The sequence below is a fragment of the Diadema setosum genome, chromosome 1 (genome assembly GCF_964275005.1).
Source record: "Diadema setosum chromosome 1, eeDiaSeto1, whole genome shotgun sequence".
NCBI classification, from domain to species: domain Eukaryota; kingdom Metazoa; phylum Echinodermata; class Echinoidea; order Diadematoida; family Diadematidae; genus Diadema; species Diadema setosum.
The window spans coordinates 11,190,200-11,211,511 of record NC_092685.1 but is presented as its reverse complement, the minus strand read 5'-3'; the positions used below and the strand labels follow the sequence as shown (position 1 = coordinate 11,211,511).

At 39.1% G+C, this 21,312-nt stretch overlaps 1 protein-coding gene across 1 annotated transcript in view; it reads right to left on the bottom strand.

Annotated features, from left to right (window-relative positions):
- Positions 1 to 6,116: 6,116 nt before the first annotated feature.
- LOC140226827 (ral GTPase-activating protein subunit alpha-1-like) overlaps positions 6,117 to 21,312 on the bottom strand; it is a 102,676-nt gene continuing 87,480 nt past the window's right edge. Inside the window, 4 exon segments of the mRNA XM_072307258.1 lie at positions 6,117 to 7,430; positions 8,066 to 8,266; positions 16,739 to 16,867; positions 19,363 to 19,481. Of these exon segments, the coding sequence (XP_072163359.1) occupies positions 7,204 to 7,430; positions 8,066 to 8,266; positions 16,739 to 16,867; positions 19,363 to 19,481 (676 nt within the window). The 3' untranslated portion in view covers positions 6,117 to 7,203.

The following is a 21,312-nucleotide window of genomic DNA, read 5'->3' as shown; positions in this document are numbered from 1 at the left end:
CAGTCATTTCTGACGGAAGTCGGTCAACTGCCAATGTTCATCAATATACATTATTTCATACGCGACATGTGACTCACGTGTTATGTGAGTCACATAATATCAATGACATTATAATAATATTATTTTATCAAAGTGCCGAATCAAAAAAAAAAAATGTGAATTGATAATCAACTTAAATATGTAATATGACTGAAACATTGATATCGAGCAAGAGAGAGAGAGAGAGAGAGATTATAACTAAGATATGAGACGCAAGTTTGATGCCAAACGTGGCATTTTTTTCGCTCAACAATCGGACTATTCTGGTGGTTAAGTTCTTCTTATTACACTACAAATAACAATGTACATCTGAAATAATGACAACAAAAGCAACTTAGTCTTGTATATTTCTTCAAATATTTATTACTTTTTTTTTCTAGTATTTGATTTCTCATTAGTCACATTAATCATTGACATCATTACATTATACAAGAAGGAGCAAGATAACGCGGTAACTTCGTACAGAACGCCAGAGAGTTCTCAAACAACTTGTGAACGCTCCGTTGTTGCGAGAAAGGTCCGCAACTCCCTCGTTTCTATAGCAACGTTTTACTCTCTTCTACGGACTGATAATAAAATAATACTATACAATATTCGTCACAAATCTGCTCTCCGAGAGAGTTGACTGCAGTGCACTGCGCTCCGTTACATTTATTTCTATCATCCCCAGTCCAAACAACCACTTCGTGTTTGCAAAATTCATCAGGTCTGGGGTTCCAGCGCAGGCTTCGCTTACAGCCAAAGACTCCACTGACAAACTGTCAGTTTGACCCACTATCGGATCGGAGTGTTGTCCTCCTTTATGTGGGCACCATTACAACACCACGCAAAACACTGCCCGGGAACATCGAGTCTACGTCAGAGTCCACACAATATGAGATTCTATCACTGACATATTTTCTTCTTTTTTTTCATTCAAAATAGAAATTGTATACATCTAGCTTTCAAAAATGAAAAGCAAGACAGGAGAACCTCAAAGCATGAGATCGATATTTTCTTTTTTTCAAGCGAGATATACGGATAAATGACGAATACAACAGTTGTATTGAAACATTTTTGTTTAACATCACACTTCCCCCTCCGGGACTAGAGAATACATTGAGAGAACGAATATTACGAAGCTTTCCATCCTCTACTACTATCGCAACTCAATTTTTTGTCTATAATCATTGGTAACAAAACAATACTTGACAGAAACGTGGTGGGTGCAACAGAGATTGACCATCATAATGATACAGAGTCAATACTTGAGATCAATATGCAAATAAATATATATTTCGAGAAAAAAAAAACAACAAACAAACAAATATACGAGTAGATAGTGCGGAGAAATGCTGACACGGACTGCTAGAGCAGGATCTAAAAAGTAAATAGCATCATTTCTGCGTCCCAGAACCTAAGCGAATGCCACCTGTTTTTTTCCCTTCCCTAGGCAATCTCAATGCATCCTAACACCATCGAGTCCAAGGACAGAATATGGAAATTCTAAAGGGAGAATTCGAAATTCCTTCGCGGATAACTGACTTGAGATGTTGATGGGTAAGAAAATAGAAGGAAGAGGAAAGAGGCAGAGAGGCGAGAGAGGGAGAGGGGGAGTTCCTCGGGAGGCTGAGTGACAAAAGGGACGGGTCTGATGGGAGGAAGCAGTGCAGAAAGAACCGGGTCAGCACCCATTGGAGCTTGGAAGAAAAGATTTCCGGTAGCAGCGAGCCAGTCACAGCTGCTCGCATCGCGGAGGTGTCGGCTGCCGAGGCTCTCTCCCACTGCCTCCGTACAGTCCTCTTACTCTACCCCATTCTCAAATCTGTGACGGCCTTTAACACCTTCCCCTATTCAACGCGCCCTACTTCTTGGCAAGTCACAATCAACACCGCAAAAGTCGACCTCGCACAAGTGGAAGAAAAGTCATAGCCCGGAATGGATAAAACTTTGTGTTCATTGTATTTTATATTTTGAAATTCTCCTTAACTTGAAGAGTTTTCTCTAGTGCCTTTAAGTGGATTCCACTTAATAACAAGGTCGACTTTAGTAACGAACCAAAAATATGCACGCCTTCGATACCAATTAAACCTTATGACACAAAGACACATGAAACACACTTCTAGATGAAATATTGGCAGCAATTGAAATGTAATCTACACATACAAACCCCTAGAAAAAAAAAAAGATACTCGAAGAGGGGAAAAAAATCAAGAAAGAATGAGCTATAACGTCTTGATACAAAATGAAGTAAATGTAGTATTCTACCAGTGCACATTGCACAGAGTGTGGGCACTTGTTTCTGTCAGTGGTAGGCAGTGCATCTACCATGTTCCAATGTGGATATGTGCAGTGCCAGTTTTGGCAAGGTTTTACTATAGAAATTCTGCCAATTCAAATGTATCACTGACTCATAAAAAAAGTAATTTTGGTACAAGGATGCATCTTAGAATAGATATGTTTGTTTTTCAGGACACTTAAATGGACAAACATTCCTGGACTAATAACTGGGAATAGGATGATCAAACTACTGAAATAAGCTATCAAAAATAAACTTGAATAGCAATTCTACTATCAAAGTCTGGTCAGAAGTAATGAAATAAACTGTTTAAAATATAATGTTTAATGTCTCAATGGTACTTACTAGAAATAATCTATGACAGATGGTTATGTGAAAAGAACAGCAACAACAGTAATATTGTTATCAATATTTTATCTTTTCATTCATCAAGTTTGTCACAATATACTCTAATCTCCGCTGATCCCTAAATGTAAACAAAGCAACAACTAGAAAACTGCTTGTACAGTAAAAATTAATACATGTATTATTCCTTTACTTATTCATTTATTTTCTGTTGGGGGGGGGGGGGATTAGCTCTCCAATTGATTGCGCTTTTCTCAAGGTAGTCTGAAAAAAGATAAGAGTTCAAATTTCATTGTTTGTCCCCTCAAGGTGCAGAAGTGTTGCACACACTGGATACATCTGAGTCTGGTGCTTACAGAATTACTGTGTTGCTTCAATAGCCTGAATAGAGATCTTCTCTATTGAAATCTCACGACAGGAATTTGAATTTGTTGCTAGATTACGGTCAGAATTGTGTGGCAGCATGCTATGCTCTCCTACTCTTTCCAGGTGGCAAGGGAAGGGGCACCAAGATTTAGACTAATGAACATGAAGTTATTCACTCAAAGTATAAAATAATCATTCATACCTACATATTTTCAATCCATTTCAATTTTTCAATTCACATTTTTACCAGAAAAGGATGTCCATTTTTCTTTTTATGATTTCAAGTGTGTGTTTTTCTAACGTTTAAGACTTCATTTTTCTCTATACAGCTTTCATTTGGTCACTCACAAATGATTTCACTCCATAGCGAGCAAGGATATGAGCTGGCGTGGGTGTGTGGTAAGGAAAGATGACAGCCATAAGCCACAGGAAGTCTAGAAACCTCAGCGTCGGGTTCAAAACCACAGAGCAGACCCCAACAAGACCTGGGAAGAGACACTTTGCGGTGGACATCAAAGTACCTGGTCTCCTTTTAAGTGGAGTAGAGACGAGGCAGCTTAATGAAGGGATGTGCAGGAAGATGAAACAGCCAAACCCAATGGAGTGGGGACAGAGGATATTGGATGATGATGGTGATGAGGGTGGCGGTAATGATGATAGTGGTGATGGTGATGAGGGTGGCGGTAGTGATAGTGGTGATGATGATAATGACAAGTGAGAAGGCTCGAGAACAAATTCATACCATCAATCTTATTTCTGCTTATCCTATCTCTGTTTGGAGAGCTGCCACACACTGTAAAGTTATTCTCATTATGCCAATTCTACTCAGACTCAGATAAATTGGTTACATACTCGCTCTCCCATGCAAATGCGATGCATAGGCTGTGATTTGTTTCTCTTCCCCCCCCCCCCCCCCAAAAAAAAAAAAAAAGTCACTCGGTTCAAATGTGATACTTGGAGGTAGTTACTTTTGGATGAAGGCAACTCCTCCTTTACCCTCTCCAGAAGTTCCATCTTCTGAATCTGTGTCAATCAAAAGATGGAATCATGCACAAGGAAAAAATAAGAGAGTGCAAGAGCTAACACAGTCCTTTAAAGTTTGCAGTAAAATCAGGATTTCATAAGCCACAATAAAGTATGCAATGTACACAGAAGCAAATAATGGGGAACAGAAAGAGAATCTCTATGAGAGCAATCATCATTTTTCATGTAAACAGTGGGCAATTATTGTGAACACTGTAATGAGCTCCATCACTGTTGAGATATACACTAAGAATAAAGGACCTTGACTTCACATAAATTGGACATCCATCAACACATCTGCATGACAACAGTGAGCACAGCTTATTAAAGTCACTGGTATTACAGTTTGGCTTCAAAAATGTGTGAAATTCACCAGAGCACTTTCTGTTTTTTACACTCACTGGGAGGAAATAAATCCTGTAAGATAAATCCAGTGTGTTTGAGGGAGATGCACACAGACATTAGCACACGGTGAAAAAAAACCTCCAACTAATAACAAAACAGAACAAACAGAGACACATGATGTGAAAGAGTGATGAGCTGGATACAAAGGAACTTACATACACACATTTCACACAGTATTGCACTTTCTCGAGAGTGGACTCTGCACATTCAAAAATAGGCATGAAGGAATAAATCAGTCCAAAGTGTAAAACGTAACTAAATGTATACATTCAGGTAGGAGGACTGCCTTGTATCATCCCTATAAAAAGGTAACCCGTGTCACTGTGAGACATGCTGTCACCTTGAATAGATATCGGCTCTTTGTTGCTCCAGGTGTTAATCGGAGTTCATCTCGTTCATGTTGACAATGCTGACGCTACTGGTTAATCTGAGTTCATCAGAGCCGTGGTGACAATTTGGGAAATGACTTGCATGGAATAGTGCATATTTGTGTTTCAATTCAGCAAAAACTTGCTTTCCACAGACCATACATTATTGAAATGATCGTTGCCTCTAACATTTAATACTTTGGGTGCTTCACTGCTTATCTCTACAGTTGCAAATCATAATCACAAAACACGTAGGTGCATTTGATATTAATATAGAAAAATGACAAATAAAGAGTGTCCTAATTAGAGTTCTGATATGTAAACATGGCTTATCATTCAACAATATGTTACAATAATTCTGCCCCAAAAGACTATCATGTGCTTTCCTACGAAGAATCTCCCTTACACTATTGATGCAATAAGACAATTGGCGAAATAGGTATCACATCAAAATCTTCCATATGAAATTGTGTAAGTTATGCACGTGAGGACAGGAACATCAGTATTTGCCTAGAATCTTTCACAAAAAAAAAAAGAAGTAATTAGCGTTCATGTATTTAATTTCTCTATCTTTACAAATATCCTTCATGCAATAAATTACTTATACAAGGTGGCAGTGATACAAAGTAGTGAATTGCTCTAAAATCTATTGAGGTAACCTGTGAATAGTGCAAATGTTATGCTTAGCTCCCCTTTCTCTAAATCAATGCCAGACACATAAGTTTGCAGTCTGTGCAAACTTTTCCGCAGGAATCTGTCAAATTGTAGCTCTGGATGCACGTTCAAATGATGTATCGCAGAGAACCGTGGTGACACGGATGAATCACCGAATCGTTAGCAATTTTATGGAGATAATACTTTGGTACATCTCAAACTGGAGCAGACTTGAGTTGCATCCATGTTCAGTTTCATCCAGTGCACAGGATTGGGAAGGGGGGGGGGGGGGGGGGAGAAGGAGGAGAACACAAAGAGTGCAGTTCAGATAAACCAAACCCAAATTTCTTGCAACGTCAAGTGTTGTCTCTTCGTTGTGTGGCGAAGAAGAGCAAGAAGCTGTGGCATGATGCAAAGCTGGCACAGACAGACAGATGATCTGGTTACTGGTAGATTCACAGCATTGTAGAGGGCATGGGCAGGGAGGCGGGGTACTGGGAAGGGAGGCAGGACTGAGGGCACGGGAGGGGAGGGAAAGACGGGGGAGGAGGTGAGCTCTCTGCCTCCAGTCAATTCAGATACAAGATGGTTGCTTTGACTGTATGATTAAAAGAAAAACAAAAAGGCCTGCTGCTGCTGGTGGTCTAAAAACAATATACTGAATGTGAGAGAGTGGTTTAAAGCAAACCATGCTAGATATTACTCTTAAGACATAGTCTGGCAGAGAGGATGTTGAGGTTTTGTCCCTCTCTTGCCAAGAGAAGCAAAAAAAGTGTATGACTGCATTGTATAATAGGTCAAAATGTATTCTCATCTTTGCACGTTGATTTGGATAATTTGCTCTTAGCTTGTTTGATAGAGGCATCGTGAAATTTCGATGCAAGCCAATCATAATCTCGAGCAACAAACGTTAAAACTTTTATCATGGACTTCTCTGGAACCGGCCATGGAATATCATGATAGCTCAGTGACAAAGAAATAATGAGACACACAATCAATCAATGCAGCAGTCTTTTAACTGAGTTTGTGAGTGTAATGTAGTCTATCTGTGGTACATGGGGTAATTTGTGATCGTTACAGCTCCCTGCCAGCCATGCACTGAGCTGTGAATCTGATGAATTTTCCAAACTACCAGCACTTGCTGCTGATGTGGTCATCGCAGTCTTTGCCGACATTATAAGAAAGATAGACGCAAGAACTTGAAGGTCACTGCCCCTCGGTAATGAGTCTCTGCAAGATCTCCACATCTCCTGGAGCCTGAGACTTCAGATGACGTGTTTCAGGTTCCTTGTCCCCCTTCTTCTTTCAGGATGGTGTTGTGTCAGCTGATCTAGCATGGCATCGTGTCTTCAGGGAGTTTCCTTCCATCCTCGGTGGTACAGTTCCTGATGTTTCAGAACAGCCATGCTGCTTGGTACCAGTCTTGTGGTGCATGCCACCGTTTTACAACTTTCAAACCATGACCGTTTTCACCAGGGAACTTCCGCCACCACGTCTCCACGAGAGCGTTGCCCAAGACCTGAGACTGCACACAGGAGATGCCGGGCCCAATCAGTCCTCCACTTGGGAGTCCTACATTTCACTCTTGTAGTGGAGCAAGAGGATGAGAGGACTCTGCTTAACAGCAGCTATCACAGGTGACATTGTGTTGGTCTCAGCCAGAGTCGGGCATGCACTCCTGTAATGCTTATTTTGTTAGTCCCTTACGACCCTGGCGTCTGCGCGTTATTTCTTTCGTGTCACTGGGCTTTCTGGAGGAGTCGTCTCGGAGGTCCCCGAGCCAGACGAGGACTGTCTCTTCGTGCGACTGTGAGGCCTGTTGGGGTTGATACCGGGGACTGCAGTAGAAGTGGAAGAAGCTGTAGTTGCCATGGTGATAGAGCTGGATGATGCGGATAGATCCGTCTGGGTGCTCTTCTCAGGAATCTCTCCAGATGGTGTCCTCTCCTCCCCTAGAGAGTGAGAGAGAGATGGGGGAAAATGAATCAGGCCACTTTGTCTTATCTCTACATGAACATGGCATACTGGTGGGAATGCTCTGAAGACATGCTGAACGATGCTTTAAAAGGAAGCTACAGTGAGCTACATCGGGTCACAATGAGTTACTTCATCATTTGTCCTCTATGTTTGAGGAAGATGGCAAAACATTACATGTACATGATTACAACAACATGTGACCAATGTGGGCATCATGATGATTTTCCTGGACATCTCTCTTTCCTTTTTTTTTTTTTTTGGGGGGGGGGGTGGGGCAAATTTGTAATACCTAACACTGAGTGACTTGACATACACTATATATGCATCAACTTTGTCAACCACAAGTTCTAGACTCTGTCTGCAATACACAACACTCCTCTTTTTGGATATCTTTGCCTTTTCCTTGATTAACAGGAGGAAAGATTTTGTATGCACTCCTTGTTTCATTTCACACCCTTTGGGATCCTATCTCATAAGCACTACAATCAACGACCCCTCCACCCTGCCGATGGGGGAGGGAATTTCTTGAGGGAATTTCTTGAGTCGAGGCACTATGCCTCGACTCGTCGAAGGACACCGAGAGTCGTGAATCTCGGCAAATTGGACCCACCCCGGGTTTCCTTGTGGCTGCCGAGACGAGGTGAGTGCCTGTCCAGAGTTCCCTGGCTCCCAGCCACCTTCATCGCGGTTGACGGGGACGCCGATCCCGACTGGCCCTGGATGGCGCTGGAGAGGATCAGTCTCTCGGGCTGGGAGAAACTCTTGGGCCTCGTCACACTCCCCGATGGTGAGGACTGATGGGGCTTTTCTGCTGAAGTTCATTGGTATGGGAGAGTGGGAGAGAGAAAGAGGGAAAGAGCACACGAGAGAGAGAGAGAGATAGATAGAGAGAAAACATGTTTATGCGGAAAATGAGGCACAAGACAAATACAAAGACAACGGAGAGGCAGGGCAGTGGAAGAATGGAAGAAATGCGCAATTTTAACACACAAAATTAGAAAAGGAAAAGATATAGGATACAGGCAAATGATTGCAATTCAGGATAATTTAGAAAAGATATGATAAAAATACATTACAGAAAAAAACAAGACATAAACAGATGATAAACAGGCACACAAAGAGCACATACGGGGAGAAATTAGGATACAGTTTTACAAGGTAAATGAAACACAGATGTTTCGAAAGTGGGGACAGGAGTTAACATAAACAGGAGTGGTATTGGAGGGGGATATAGAATTGAACACAAATTAACAAGAGATGGAAGTAAACATCAAATTGAAGATAGAGATGTAATATAAGATAAGAACCAGCAGACATGTCCAAACAAGTTTAATAACAATGCATTGTTAGATGGAACACAGGTGGAGGGACAGATGTAGCAGAACAAGATATTGGAGGGCACAGGCAAATGATTGATGTTTAGATGAGCGTTATTTGAAAAAAATACAACGGTAATTAGTCAGGCACGTATAGATGGGCACACAGAGAGAATCACATGGTAGGAAAAAAGAGACAAAGTTGAAGGGGGAGGGGCGAGTTAGAAAAGGAAAGAGAATATAACAAATAATGACTATTTTAATATGATCAATGAAGAACAGAATAAATACTGCTCTCAACCAAATTATCAGGACTCTGACATACTCATCAAGGAAAGAAACCAGACCTCGATCAGAGCACTCTACTCGTTGTAAAACTCTGATCTCTATTTAGGGTTTGGGGAGAGATGGACAGCACTATACTTACCTTTTCCATCATGTTTGCATGGTATAAAAAATACTGGAAAGTCAATACAGAATTCACAATGCATGACAGTGGCCTTATTTCATCGCGTTATTATGGCAATTGGCAACTGTGTATATGAAATCAAAGATCACGCTACATCGCACAATGTGAAAAGCAGGGAAAACATTCTGTGAGTACCGAGAACGATACTGACTCCTGTTTAGTCGGGCATTATCCCGCCGCCTCCCGTGAAACAATGATACACTAGTCATGCAAGTGTCATGGAGCAGCCATGGATGAAATGTTGTGGCAGCTGTTTAACAGGTCATCCCTCATCTAGTCACTTTATTGTATTTCTCTGCAAGACTACTCATGTTACGAAATCAAGGGCTCACAGAACAAGAGTAAAGACAAATAATCAATTGCATCTTTATCATTGTGCAAAACAACCTTAAGAAAAAAATTGACATTTGTTTTGCTTGAGTGTATCACCGCAACAAGTTCAGACAAAGGGGAATTAGACTGAATCTTATATAGAAATTCCCCAAACATCTCTACTGCAAATTATGTAAATCTGCACATTAGGGGTAAATTTTCAGACACAAAATGAACAAGGATAGTATAATGCTATGTTGTTTCGATGTAGTATGTTAAATCTAAGTTAAATGAAGGTTTTACGATTGTTTTCGTATTAGGATATTGTAAAGGATATCGTAACAGGTATACAGCGTTGGGTAGGGTGTTACCGTAGACACACACACGCGCACAGAAGCCCATAGGCAGGCGCATACACACACAGACAGTCTGCTCATTCTGTCAATATCATAATTATGAGTTTGCACCAGTGCTAGCTGATCCAGATGATAACTCAGCTGCTTGGGGACTGACACCAGTGAGGAAAGAGACCATAACTAGTGCAGATCTGCACAGCCTACCTGGGTGTTACAGAACCTTACTCTGGTTAAAGTCTGGCACAGGTACAGCAGGCAATGTACCCCCTATGTCTCACACTAAAGAACCATTGCTCCGTTAAAAATGTACCGCACTCAACAACGACTGCACAGGAGCTCTACGTTTTGCGTATGCTTCTTTCCAAACCCCGATTTGAAATTCTCAAGTTGTTAATATTTTCTAGGTCAACCCTTTCTGAACAAAGTTACGTTCAAAGGAATTAGCATTATTTGAAAACGAAGGACAAAAACCTGCCATGACTTCACATCAGTGAATTGTCCACACATAATTTTCTAACTTTATGCTTGCTGAAGTTTGCTCAAAGTATTGTCTGAACAAAACAGAACAAAATCTTTAAAAAAAAAGAGACAAAAAATTGGCACATGGATGGCAAAGAAGATATCTTCAAGATGAATGGTTTACCTCACAACAAAACACCTCTCATACTATGTCAAAAAAGATGTGCAGCTAGGTCAGTTCAAATTAAATCTCAATCACTATAAAAGAAGTTATTGTATAAATATGATCTAATAGGATCTGCATTTGACACCAAAATCATACACAAAACTATTCTGAGCATTAATGGATGTAGACTTAGTGATGTTTGCCAGCATGCTAAATATTTCATTGCATGTGATGTCAGTGTTGGTTTGGTTGCCACTGGAGTTATGATTACCCGGTGCAATAAAAATGGTAAAAAAGAAATCAATACTTTTGACAAAAAATCTTTTAGGCAATCTATACAGTTGCATATCAAAATGTGTGGCAGAATTATGAGTTTTTTGTTATAAAAAAGGTTGTTGATACATAGCTGATACCACTATCTGCACAGTTATATGGCATATATATATTTTTTTTTTCTCTTCAGCCAAAGGAGGATGAATGTCAGGGTGTGCGTTGTAGCAGACACAAATCAGAGCAACATGCTCATATTCAATATTTCCATCGCGTTAGTAGGAATACAAACAGCTAGGGATAGTTAGACACGAATTAAACTGTCAAATGAGATTTTCTGCCTTGTACTACGCGGGGCGATATGAATGACCAGCATGTCATGACACTTCTCATTTATCACGACCCGACGCTCATTTCCAGTTATTACGGAAAATGAGCTCCAAAATTGTACAGCCAGATATTATCTTGTCAATCCAAAGCCATTGGCAAATAGCAATATCATTCTTAATTAGTAACCATTCCACCAACAAATTAGTCCAGTGTTGAGTGTCTCCATTTTTTTTTTTTTTTTTTAAAGAGTCAGTGTGTCCCCCCTTCCATCTTGTGCATTCATGTCGATTGGGGCAAGTTTAGAAGCATCTTGGTGATATAAAATGACAGGTACTTGATTTATGATGCCACTGGGTATGGCTGAGATAAGCGTTAATTTGAATTCTTGGCACCTGAACGGTTTTCCATCATGCACAAACTAATCAAGAAAATAGAATCGCAGTCCTAGGCAAACACGAGCATACTCTGTTGCTTCTCCCCTCCAGTGCATACAGATACAAGCAAAAGGAAAATTTTCCAACGGCTGCATGTCAGTATTTGCACACATTTTTTTTTTTCCTCTTTTTCATTTAATACCAAAGTTACTGGTACGATCCTGCTCATCGAGTGGCTTTCATATTAGCTGAAAGGTAATATCACAAGTGGTTCGTGAGGGAGGGCGAGGTAGTTTGTCGCCACTGCAGAGAGCAAGACAAATTCCAACATGGTTTGATAAATGCATTTCTACATCCTGGCAGCTTCCTCCTTTTTTCTCGCCTCAATTCTGATTCTATCACAGCAAACATCTTCCCCTGCCATGTCGTACACTCAGAGGCAGGACACATTGGTGCCGTTACTATAACTCTGTCTCTCTACCTGCCAAGGTAAACGCATATTTATGCGGCTTTGAGCAAATCTCAGGATATGAACAGACTTGCTTCAGAAGACGAGGAGGCGACATCACTTTGAATAAACTTTGCGAACAGTGAGAAAATGAACAGAACCCCAATCTAGACCCATTTGGCAAGTAAAACTCTCCTGAAAGATGTATACCAAAAAGCAGTAGATCACAAATGGTGACAGACACCCTGAAATAAAATGCTAAATGTTGGCACGAGGGTGTTAAACCTAAACCAAGTTGTCAGCTGAAAGTATATAAAAAGCACTGGACTCTCATTTTACTCCTAATACACAACAACTCCAGCAAAATCAAATGCCCATCGTTAGGTGGTGGTGATGTTAGGAAAGAGTGATGCTAAAAAGGGATGTGGTTAACTCTAAATTGCTCCTCCACTGGGTGGCATCAATGAGTACATGCATTGATAGAGGTGGGGACATGTAGACAAGGAGGCGATTACACGTACCGTCAGCTCTGTTCAAAAGGGAACGTACATTTGTTTCTGGCCGACGAGTAATACACCACGTCTTGTTTTAAGAACAATGAAAGACAGGAAGAAAACTGTCAGTGTGCATTTATTCAAGATGGCATCACGGCTTTAGCTCTAACACTTTATCTACTTTTAAGTATCCCTTTGGGGGAGAAAAAGGGACATTGATAAAAGGATGCAAGCAATCATGGACTCTCATTGCCAATTATCAAATTGATTTTCACTTGTCATGCAAATATTTTCCACAGCCCCATCTCAACCACACCCGATAACAAACAAACAAAACCAAAGATGTGAGAAAACATCCACACAGTATTATAGAAACGCTAATGGCATTGCTCTCTTCCAACAATGTGGATTAGTTAAGCCACAAAAAAGCCTATGCTATCTAATAAAACATAACAAAATGAAATAAAACAAAACAAAGCAAAGCACACATACACAATTGAAACTAAAAAAACACCAAATTTTCACCCACTCCTCAAATTTGGCACGATGCCTCTTAAAACGGGAAAAAATTTGTTCAAATGTTTGACTGCACAATGACATTATATGGTTTGTGGTTGATGATTGAATTATAGAACTGCATTAAATCTAATGAACATTTGAAACTTCAAATCCAGCCAGTACATGTCAGAGCAGTGAGAGTAATCATACAGTTGTTTGAGAGTATGAAGAAAATATGACAAATTCAAGACATTTCATGCTGACTAATAAATCACACCACACAGCAAGCGGGAGAAAGGGATTACATGGAACATTACAATGACGACAGACAATAGTTACGTTCAGACGGCTATCCTTAACCTCGAGGACTAAGCTAAGTTTGAGGATAAGCTCGTAGTTAAGTATGGGGTGCCAAATGTCGCATGGTCCCTTTCGTCACGAAATGACAATTTTGTGACAAAATCGTTTTTTCGTTGACAAGAGATAATGTAAACTCTGTCAACGAGATGACAATTTCATGACGAAATTGTTATTTCATCAATGAAACTATTATTTTGTCCATGAAATTAATATCACTTGTCCAAAAAAAAGATGTCATCATAAAATTGTCATTTTGTGTTAAGAGAGACTATGCAACACTTGGTGCCTCATACTTAATGACAAGCTTGTCCTTGAAGTTAGCTTATCCTCGAAGTTAAGAGTCAACATCAGAACATCATTTATATTATAGTTCTGACAGCTTTCAGACAGGGAGCTTATCCCCCCCCCCCCCCAAAAAAAAAAACACAACAACAACAACAAACAAAACAAAACAAAACAAATAAAAACAAAAAGCCCCATGGATATCATATATGAAACAGGAAAACAACAACAAATCAGAACGTCAGAATGAAAATTATGTGATACATCATTAAATCTTTATCTACTTTATGCACCAGTGAACTACTTCAAATGGTTACCTATGGATACTTGCGTGATCTTAACATCGCTTACAATATATCCAATATAAGGCATGAATATGTTGTATCAATGTCCGTGAGAATTTTTGTTTTGGAATATCTACCGGTATGTAAACGGATACACTGTTGAGTCCTTAGCAGAGTTATACAGAAAGCTTTTTATTCTTCCCTCTCCCTGAAAAAAAGAGATATTAATGACATTTTTTAAGTAAAAAAAAAAAATGCTGGGTAGTAAGATGACAATCATGAAATATCAGAATATCATTTTAGCACAAAACATTCACAAATTTCTTGACACTTCAATTTTTTCTTATATCCTACATGCTTCTTTTACTTCCATTCAGCTGTCATTTTGTTTCCTGAGTTATAGTCACTTTTCAAAGCCAACAAAAACCAACCCGCAATGGACACATGAAAGTTAATATACGAAATTAAAAATGTGACTAAATGTATAGTGAAAGTACTGGAATGTGGTGTGCATAAACAGGAATGCCTAGCTGCATAACCAAATTATCTTGCACAGTGATGCTATGTAAATCCTCTCACATGCAAGGCAGTGATTTCTGCTTCTAATTCTCACAAAAACCACCCTCCTAGCTAGTTTAGCACCATTCTTTCTGCTGGCAGCTTTTCGAGGACTCTGATTCTGATACATGATACACCAAAGCGCCACATCAACAAAAATCCAGTGGAAATTGAGCCAAGTGTTGTACTCACTAGACATGTTCATGCATGTGTAAGGGCACCACCCACACAAATCTGGAGAGACCTAAAGTTCATTGAGTGCAATATGATAAGCTTAGAAGCCACCAAACTCCAGGCACCTCCCAATAAGTACAGGATCACAGCACATAACTGCATGCATAAAGGGGGACTTCACAAATCTATGAATGTTCCTTTTTAAAATCTACTACTACTACTGCTACTACCAAAAAACAAACAAACAAACAAACAAACAAAAACCACACACACACACACACACACACACACCCCCCCCCCCCCCCCCCCCATAATTTGGTTTGTATTATTATGAACATATACAATGATAATGTTATCATATTAATCAGGGTTATTTTAGTACAGGAAATAAAATGTGACCACACAGAAAAAAATCATTACCATGGCACACACATAAAGGGAAGGTAAACCCAAAGAGCAATGTGGATTGAGTGAAAGCAGCAACATTAGTAGAACACATCAGTGAAAGTTTGAGAAAAATCGGACAATCGATGCAAAAGTTATGAATTTTTAAAGTTTTGGTGTTGGAACCGCTGGATGAGGAGACTACTAGAGGATATGACGTATGAGTGGACAACAATACAAACAAAATATAAAGGATATTCAACAAAAATTCTCTTTTCTAGAATTATGAAAGAGCAGTGGACCAACCGCTTTCAGAAAGCAGGGGGAATAATTGCTACCCTTAACATATGTCAATATCAAGTTGATGGAATTTGTAATTTTCATGAAAAATGGATTTTTGTAGTATTTTCTTTATATTTTCTTGATATTGTAGTCCACTCATACGTCATAACCTCTAGTAGTCTCCTCATCCAGCGGTTCCAACACCAAAACTTTAAAAATTCATAACTTTTGCATCGATTGTCCGATTTTCTTCAAACTTTCACTGATGTGTTCTACTAATGTTGCTGCTTTCACTCAATCCACATTGTTCTTGGGGTTTATCTTCCCTTTAAACCTTCAATCCTGTAACTTCAATCTCCCATTAGTCATGTGCAACTGGTGTATGGATAACTATATTTTCACGTACACCTCCTATCTAAGAACAGTGTAGACTTCAAAGCAGTAAACTAGACAAATACACACAACACGCTCAAGAGTGCTGCAAACTGAAAGGTTTCTGGCAAGAAATTTAATGAGGTATATAAATGCAACTGTCAATTCTGAGAAGCGGATAAGCAATCAAATTTTGAAATTATGACAAACACTTTTGTGAAGATTGAAGAGAGTGACTTTTTCAAAATCTTATGTGCATTACATCTTCAGACAGACTCTGAACTCTTGGATGGTTTTAAATAAACCCAAGCAAACAGAAAAAACTATGCAAAGACCCATATAACCTGATTTGCCTTTCACAAATATCGCCATGACAATAAGAGATGATTAAGAAAGTCATCATTCATCTTGATCATATAGAAAGATATCTGTGTTAAAAATTACCTCCATAATGACTGTAGTTTTATCATGGGTTAACTCCCTCAATGCATCTTCTAACATTCTGTACATTCAAATTCTATTTTGCACTCCAAAACTATAGACAGACACACATCATATCACAGCAAACTCAACTCATGAAATAAATGCAATGTTAGCAATCAGGAAATGTATAGTTTTGTGAACAGTATGTGGATATGTGTGTAAATGACAGCAAAAAAAAAAAAAATGCACTAATACACATTAATATTATCAACAACAAAAAAGAAAAAACAAAAAGCAAGCCATGCAATGTTTATAACTATACCCCCTGATAACATACACAAATATAGAGGAACAGTTAGCCCGGGAGATACAAAGGGAATAACGTACACTGCAAACAAAAAGAAACAAAAGAAAGAAACCCACTCAAACACCAGAGTTAGAGAGTTCAAGTTTCAAGATAACGCTCAGTGACAAATGAGGATAAAGTAGAATATAGAATGTAAGCGCTGATTAAAGTTGAAGTTAGACTGATTAGGACTGACCACAAGCAGCACAACAAGGACACCATCAATAAACACGGACTAGTGTCCTCTGTAGCTGGACAAAGCGGTGTGTTCCCCTGACCGTTATGGTGGGGGGGGGGGGGGAGATCAGAGAGGGGTTTATTATTACCAGCGGATTTGGCGTTGAGCTGAAGCTTTGTTGGCAGGAAGGAAGAGCTCTTGGAATCAACAGAGGTCAGACCATGGCCATGGGCCGGGGCACTGCCCGATGACTCGGGGCTCGTGAAATACCTGGTGTCTGATGCGTGCAAGGGAAGGCGGGGGTATAAAGTTAATGGAGAGACTGCAGAACAGCTCCAATTAGGTCAGAGAAGTGGCTAATGCAAGAATAAAGAGATACATCCATCACTTGGTGGGCACGTATGTACATCTCCATTACTAGCTGCTTATAGCACACAGCTCTGGAGACACCACTTTGTTTTAAGGCCATTTCGCATCTTTTGCACAGCTTAGATTATGCCAGCTTGCAGCAGTTTCCTTTCTATAAATGTATTGTTTTTTTCTCTCCCTTTCTCCTTTCTTTTTCCTGATGCGTACGGCCTCTACGTTCTTCCAAGCCAAAATGAGTTCCATCATGTTTTTTTCTAACATGTCCTTTTATGTCCTTTCCTTTTCTGTTTGTTGGTAGGAAAATAAAAATAAAGCTTCATTTTTCCAGGACATTTCTTGACATAATGGTGTAGCTTAGAGCAGCTGTTAGTATAATAGTCCTCTTCAAGCTGGTTACTAGTATAAGACACTGCAACATTCAGGGCAACAAGATGATGGCATCTCACTCTATCCACCATTATATTTTGGATCAAAAATCTATCCTCTAGTGATTGGTTGAATGAGCTTCACTTGATTATAGGCATTTTCAGCTACATGAGAAAGTTGGCATGCTTGACACTCCATAAAGTACCATGTGCAAAATGAAGTCACTTCTATGATGACACCTTGCAAATAGTATTACTATTTGCAATATGATGTCACAAAGCAATTCTGAAATTGAGCACAGCTTTGTACCCCTCAATCTGTGATATGTAACTTTTTTTTGTAAAAACAAACAATTGTTACATCACAAAGCAATTCTGACATCATGCACTGCATGGTACTGTCACTCTGTGAAATTTTATGATTTCTAAAAAAATCAACTGTGACACCATAAAGCAATTTTGACATTCAATGCGCGCTGCTCATATCATACCGTCACTCTGTGAAATGTTTCAATTTCCAACAAAACAACTGTGACATCATAAAAAGCAATTCTGACATTGTGCATTGCTTTGTACTGTTGTTCTGTGAAATGTAACATTTTTGAACATCCATCATAAAGCAGTTCTGACATCATGTGCTGCTTCTTATGATGGTCAATGTAGGATCCCTTCATCGCATCCATCACACGACTTCTCACTTTACACTTCCCCCTCCTCATTTCCCCTTCTTTCGTTGAAATTTTTGATCCAACATATAAAACAAAACAAAACCTTTGCTTAATTTCGAGTTTCTGGTTAAAACTACAGGCCTTGGTGCCTCCAAAAGAACCATTCACTTCGGGGCTGTGCCCCTCACTGAATAGTTCTTTTGGAGTTACCCCTGCCCATAGTTTTGACCAGAATCTCTCAAGGAAAAAATATACATCAGATGTGTGTACCAGGTAGCACTTTTATCTCACAAGACAATATGTCATCTGGATCAACCGCATTATCCAATGGCACTGTGGCTCTGGTCAAAGTTTGACAATCTTTTCTATATTTTTCCTAATTGATGTCATTACAAAAAAAAAAAAAAATGGCTTTTCAATTGACAGCTATTGTGATTCCAACCTGTGCAGCATGCACATTTTAAAATCATCACAGACTCGCCTGCTTAAAACATATCACTCGCTCAGCCAGTTGGGTTTCCTGGAATCCCATGATTATTGCAACACCCATACATTTCATATTCCTACCCAAAATATTTTTGTGCACATACATGCAAGAAACTCCAATTACCTAATGGAATGCAAGAGGTGATGAGGGTCCAGACATACGACCTTCAATTATGCATCTTCACTAATATTGATTCACACGCGATTTTTATAGTTCATGATCACATTATCAAAGGAATAAGCATTTTTTTTTCCTCCCTCTGTGTGCAAGTGTAAAACAACACAGAATGCAAAAAAAAAAAAAAAAAAAAAAATGAACCCGAGAATGATTTGTTGCATAAACAATGTATGCGCTGGTAACCTTCACAAACCAAGCTATAATGCTTGATCTGCTGTAAAGAGAGAAACATATCACACTTTTCTCTTTTTTTTTTTTTCGCTGTACAACAAATTGTCATATCAAAAACAAAAAGAAAACAGTCCTTGATACATTTGATCATAATAATGCCTCCACAGCTAAAAAAAACAAACAAACATACTTTCAATTTTCACACAGGTATGATTTCTCAGAAATTATCCTTGACATGAATCTGTTCTTTTTCTTGACTTTCTAAGACTCGTGGAGAGCAAATGCAATCATCAAATTGAGCAAGCATAGCATCATCAACAGTACTCTGTAAAATTATTCAATCAGTTTATAGTTCTGTAACATTATCTCTTCGAGAAGAAACTGACAAAAACCATAAAAATACTACCTTGTTGCCTGGCAACATAAAAAGAGGGTATTTTCTGGATGGATTGTGGCTTAACATCATTCCAAAGGGAAAACTGTACTGAAAAACTATTCAGATTGAAATTGATAATTCAGAGAGAAATGAACTTACTCTGGATCTTCTGCCTGGCCAGTGCTGGCTCGAAGACGTGAGCTGAGAAGTCCTCAAAAGTGGAAGAGTCCTTGTGGTTTTTCACGATGGTGTCAAGGTACTTGGCACGTTCCTCATAGCTGAGATTTTAGGATTAAGGAACACATGCATGGAAGCATCTGTACATAATGAAATATATTGTCTTCTTACAACAGTCTTAGACAGAATTATATTTTAGATCAACAATTTATCCTCTAGTGATTGGTTAAAAGAGCTTCATGTGATCATAAGTACTTTCAACCATTTTAGAATGTTGGCATGTTTGATACTCCATGGTATACTATTGGGAAAATGTAACTTTTCATGACAAATTTCCAATTAGTACACTGTTTGTGAAATACAGCAACTGTGATGTCGCACGCTGTTTCATATGGTCACTTTGTGAAATGTCACTAAGCAATTGCACCCTCCTTCGTACAATCACTGAACCATGATTAGTTCTCTCGCGACTCCACGGAGACCAGGCTAGTCTCCAGGAGACGTCACAAAGACTCAAGTTGCCGCAAGGTCACAGCCTAGTCTTTAAGCCATAGGCTGGGAGACAAAGGAAACACTGTAGGATTATCTGTGGTGTCATTTCTTTCATAAACTCGCACTCTCAAAGTGACTTGATGGCTGACAGTGACTTTAACTCCCTGTTCAGACACAAGCCAGTTGATACCAAAACTCGATAAAGAAATGACGTATAAAGAATCGTCGTATAGCCGACAGACCGTTCAGACGCTAATCGCGACTGTTCTGGAAAACGTAGAAAAACATTTTTGAAAAATAAATGTGTAGTTTCCCACTGCGCATGCTGTTATGGTCATGAGTGACAGCTATGGGGTCACCTTTGGTGCCCGCTCCCATTAAGCCCCGCTCAGTTATACCGTTCTATGGTCGTCATATTGTACGTTCAGACATACAGTGGACACAATGGAATGCTGGTTCGTTATCGAGTTCTAGTTTGAAATGATGCTCTGACCATTGTTCTTTATACGTCCTTTCATTAGTCAGCACTCAGACGTAGAAATTCATAGTATAGCTATATCTTTTTTGGTATAGCTATACCATTCCTAGTATGATTTTTTTTTTTTTTTTTTTGGCATCTGAACACCCTGTTACTTGGTACTGTGCTATTTCACCTTAGCATCAGATAACTTCATGGCCTTGCAAATCATGGTACTGATTACTAATTCAAAGACTAATTTAGATGAATGCAAAGTGCTTTAATTTTTAATTGGAATACAATCTTTGTCATTAAATGCCAATTGACAAGTACCATGATAAAAGATTTACATGATATATTCTTTGTATATGTAAAAAAAAAAAAAAAATCAAGTACATCTGTAAAATGACCTAGCAAAATTTCTAGTCTTGTGTGCAATCCTAAGAGACCAGTTTACTAACACACTTAAATCTCTTCATCGCAAAGACTTTTCCTTACTTCCAGAAAGCTTGACTGAGACATGCTTGACATAGCAACTTATGAATGCAAAATGCATTCTGAAGCCCTATTTTAACAGACCTTACGACAACATCACGACAATACCTGGAGAGCAAAAGTCCTTTCCGGTTGGCAATAAGACCACGGGAGAGAGCGAGGGGTACCATTTTAAAGGGATCGTAGAGTTTCAGTTGAGACCTAATTTCAGGTTTCTAACATTTTTTGGTGAGATAATGAGAAACATCTTATGAAATATGAAAGAGCATGTGAGCAACGTTTATCTGATGAAAATTGGTTTTGAAATGGCTGAGATATCCAAAAAAGAGTGATTCTAATAAAGTGCGGGACCCACACTTTATTACAATCGCTTTGTTTTACTTTGTTTCTAGATGTTTCTGTCATTCCAAACCCGATTTTCATCAAATAAATTTTGAATTCCTCTTAAAATGGTATGCTATGTACTATATCATAAGTGTTTTCTTGGT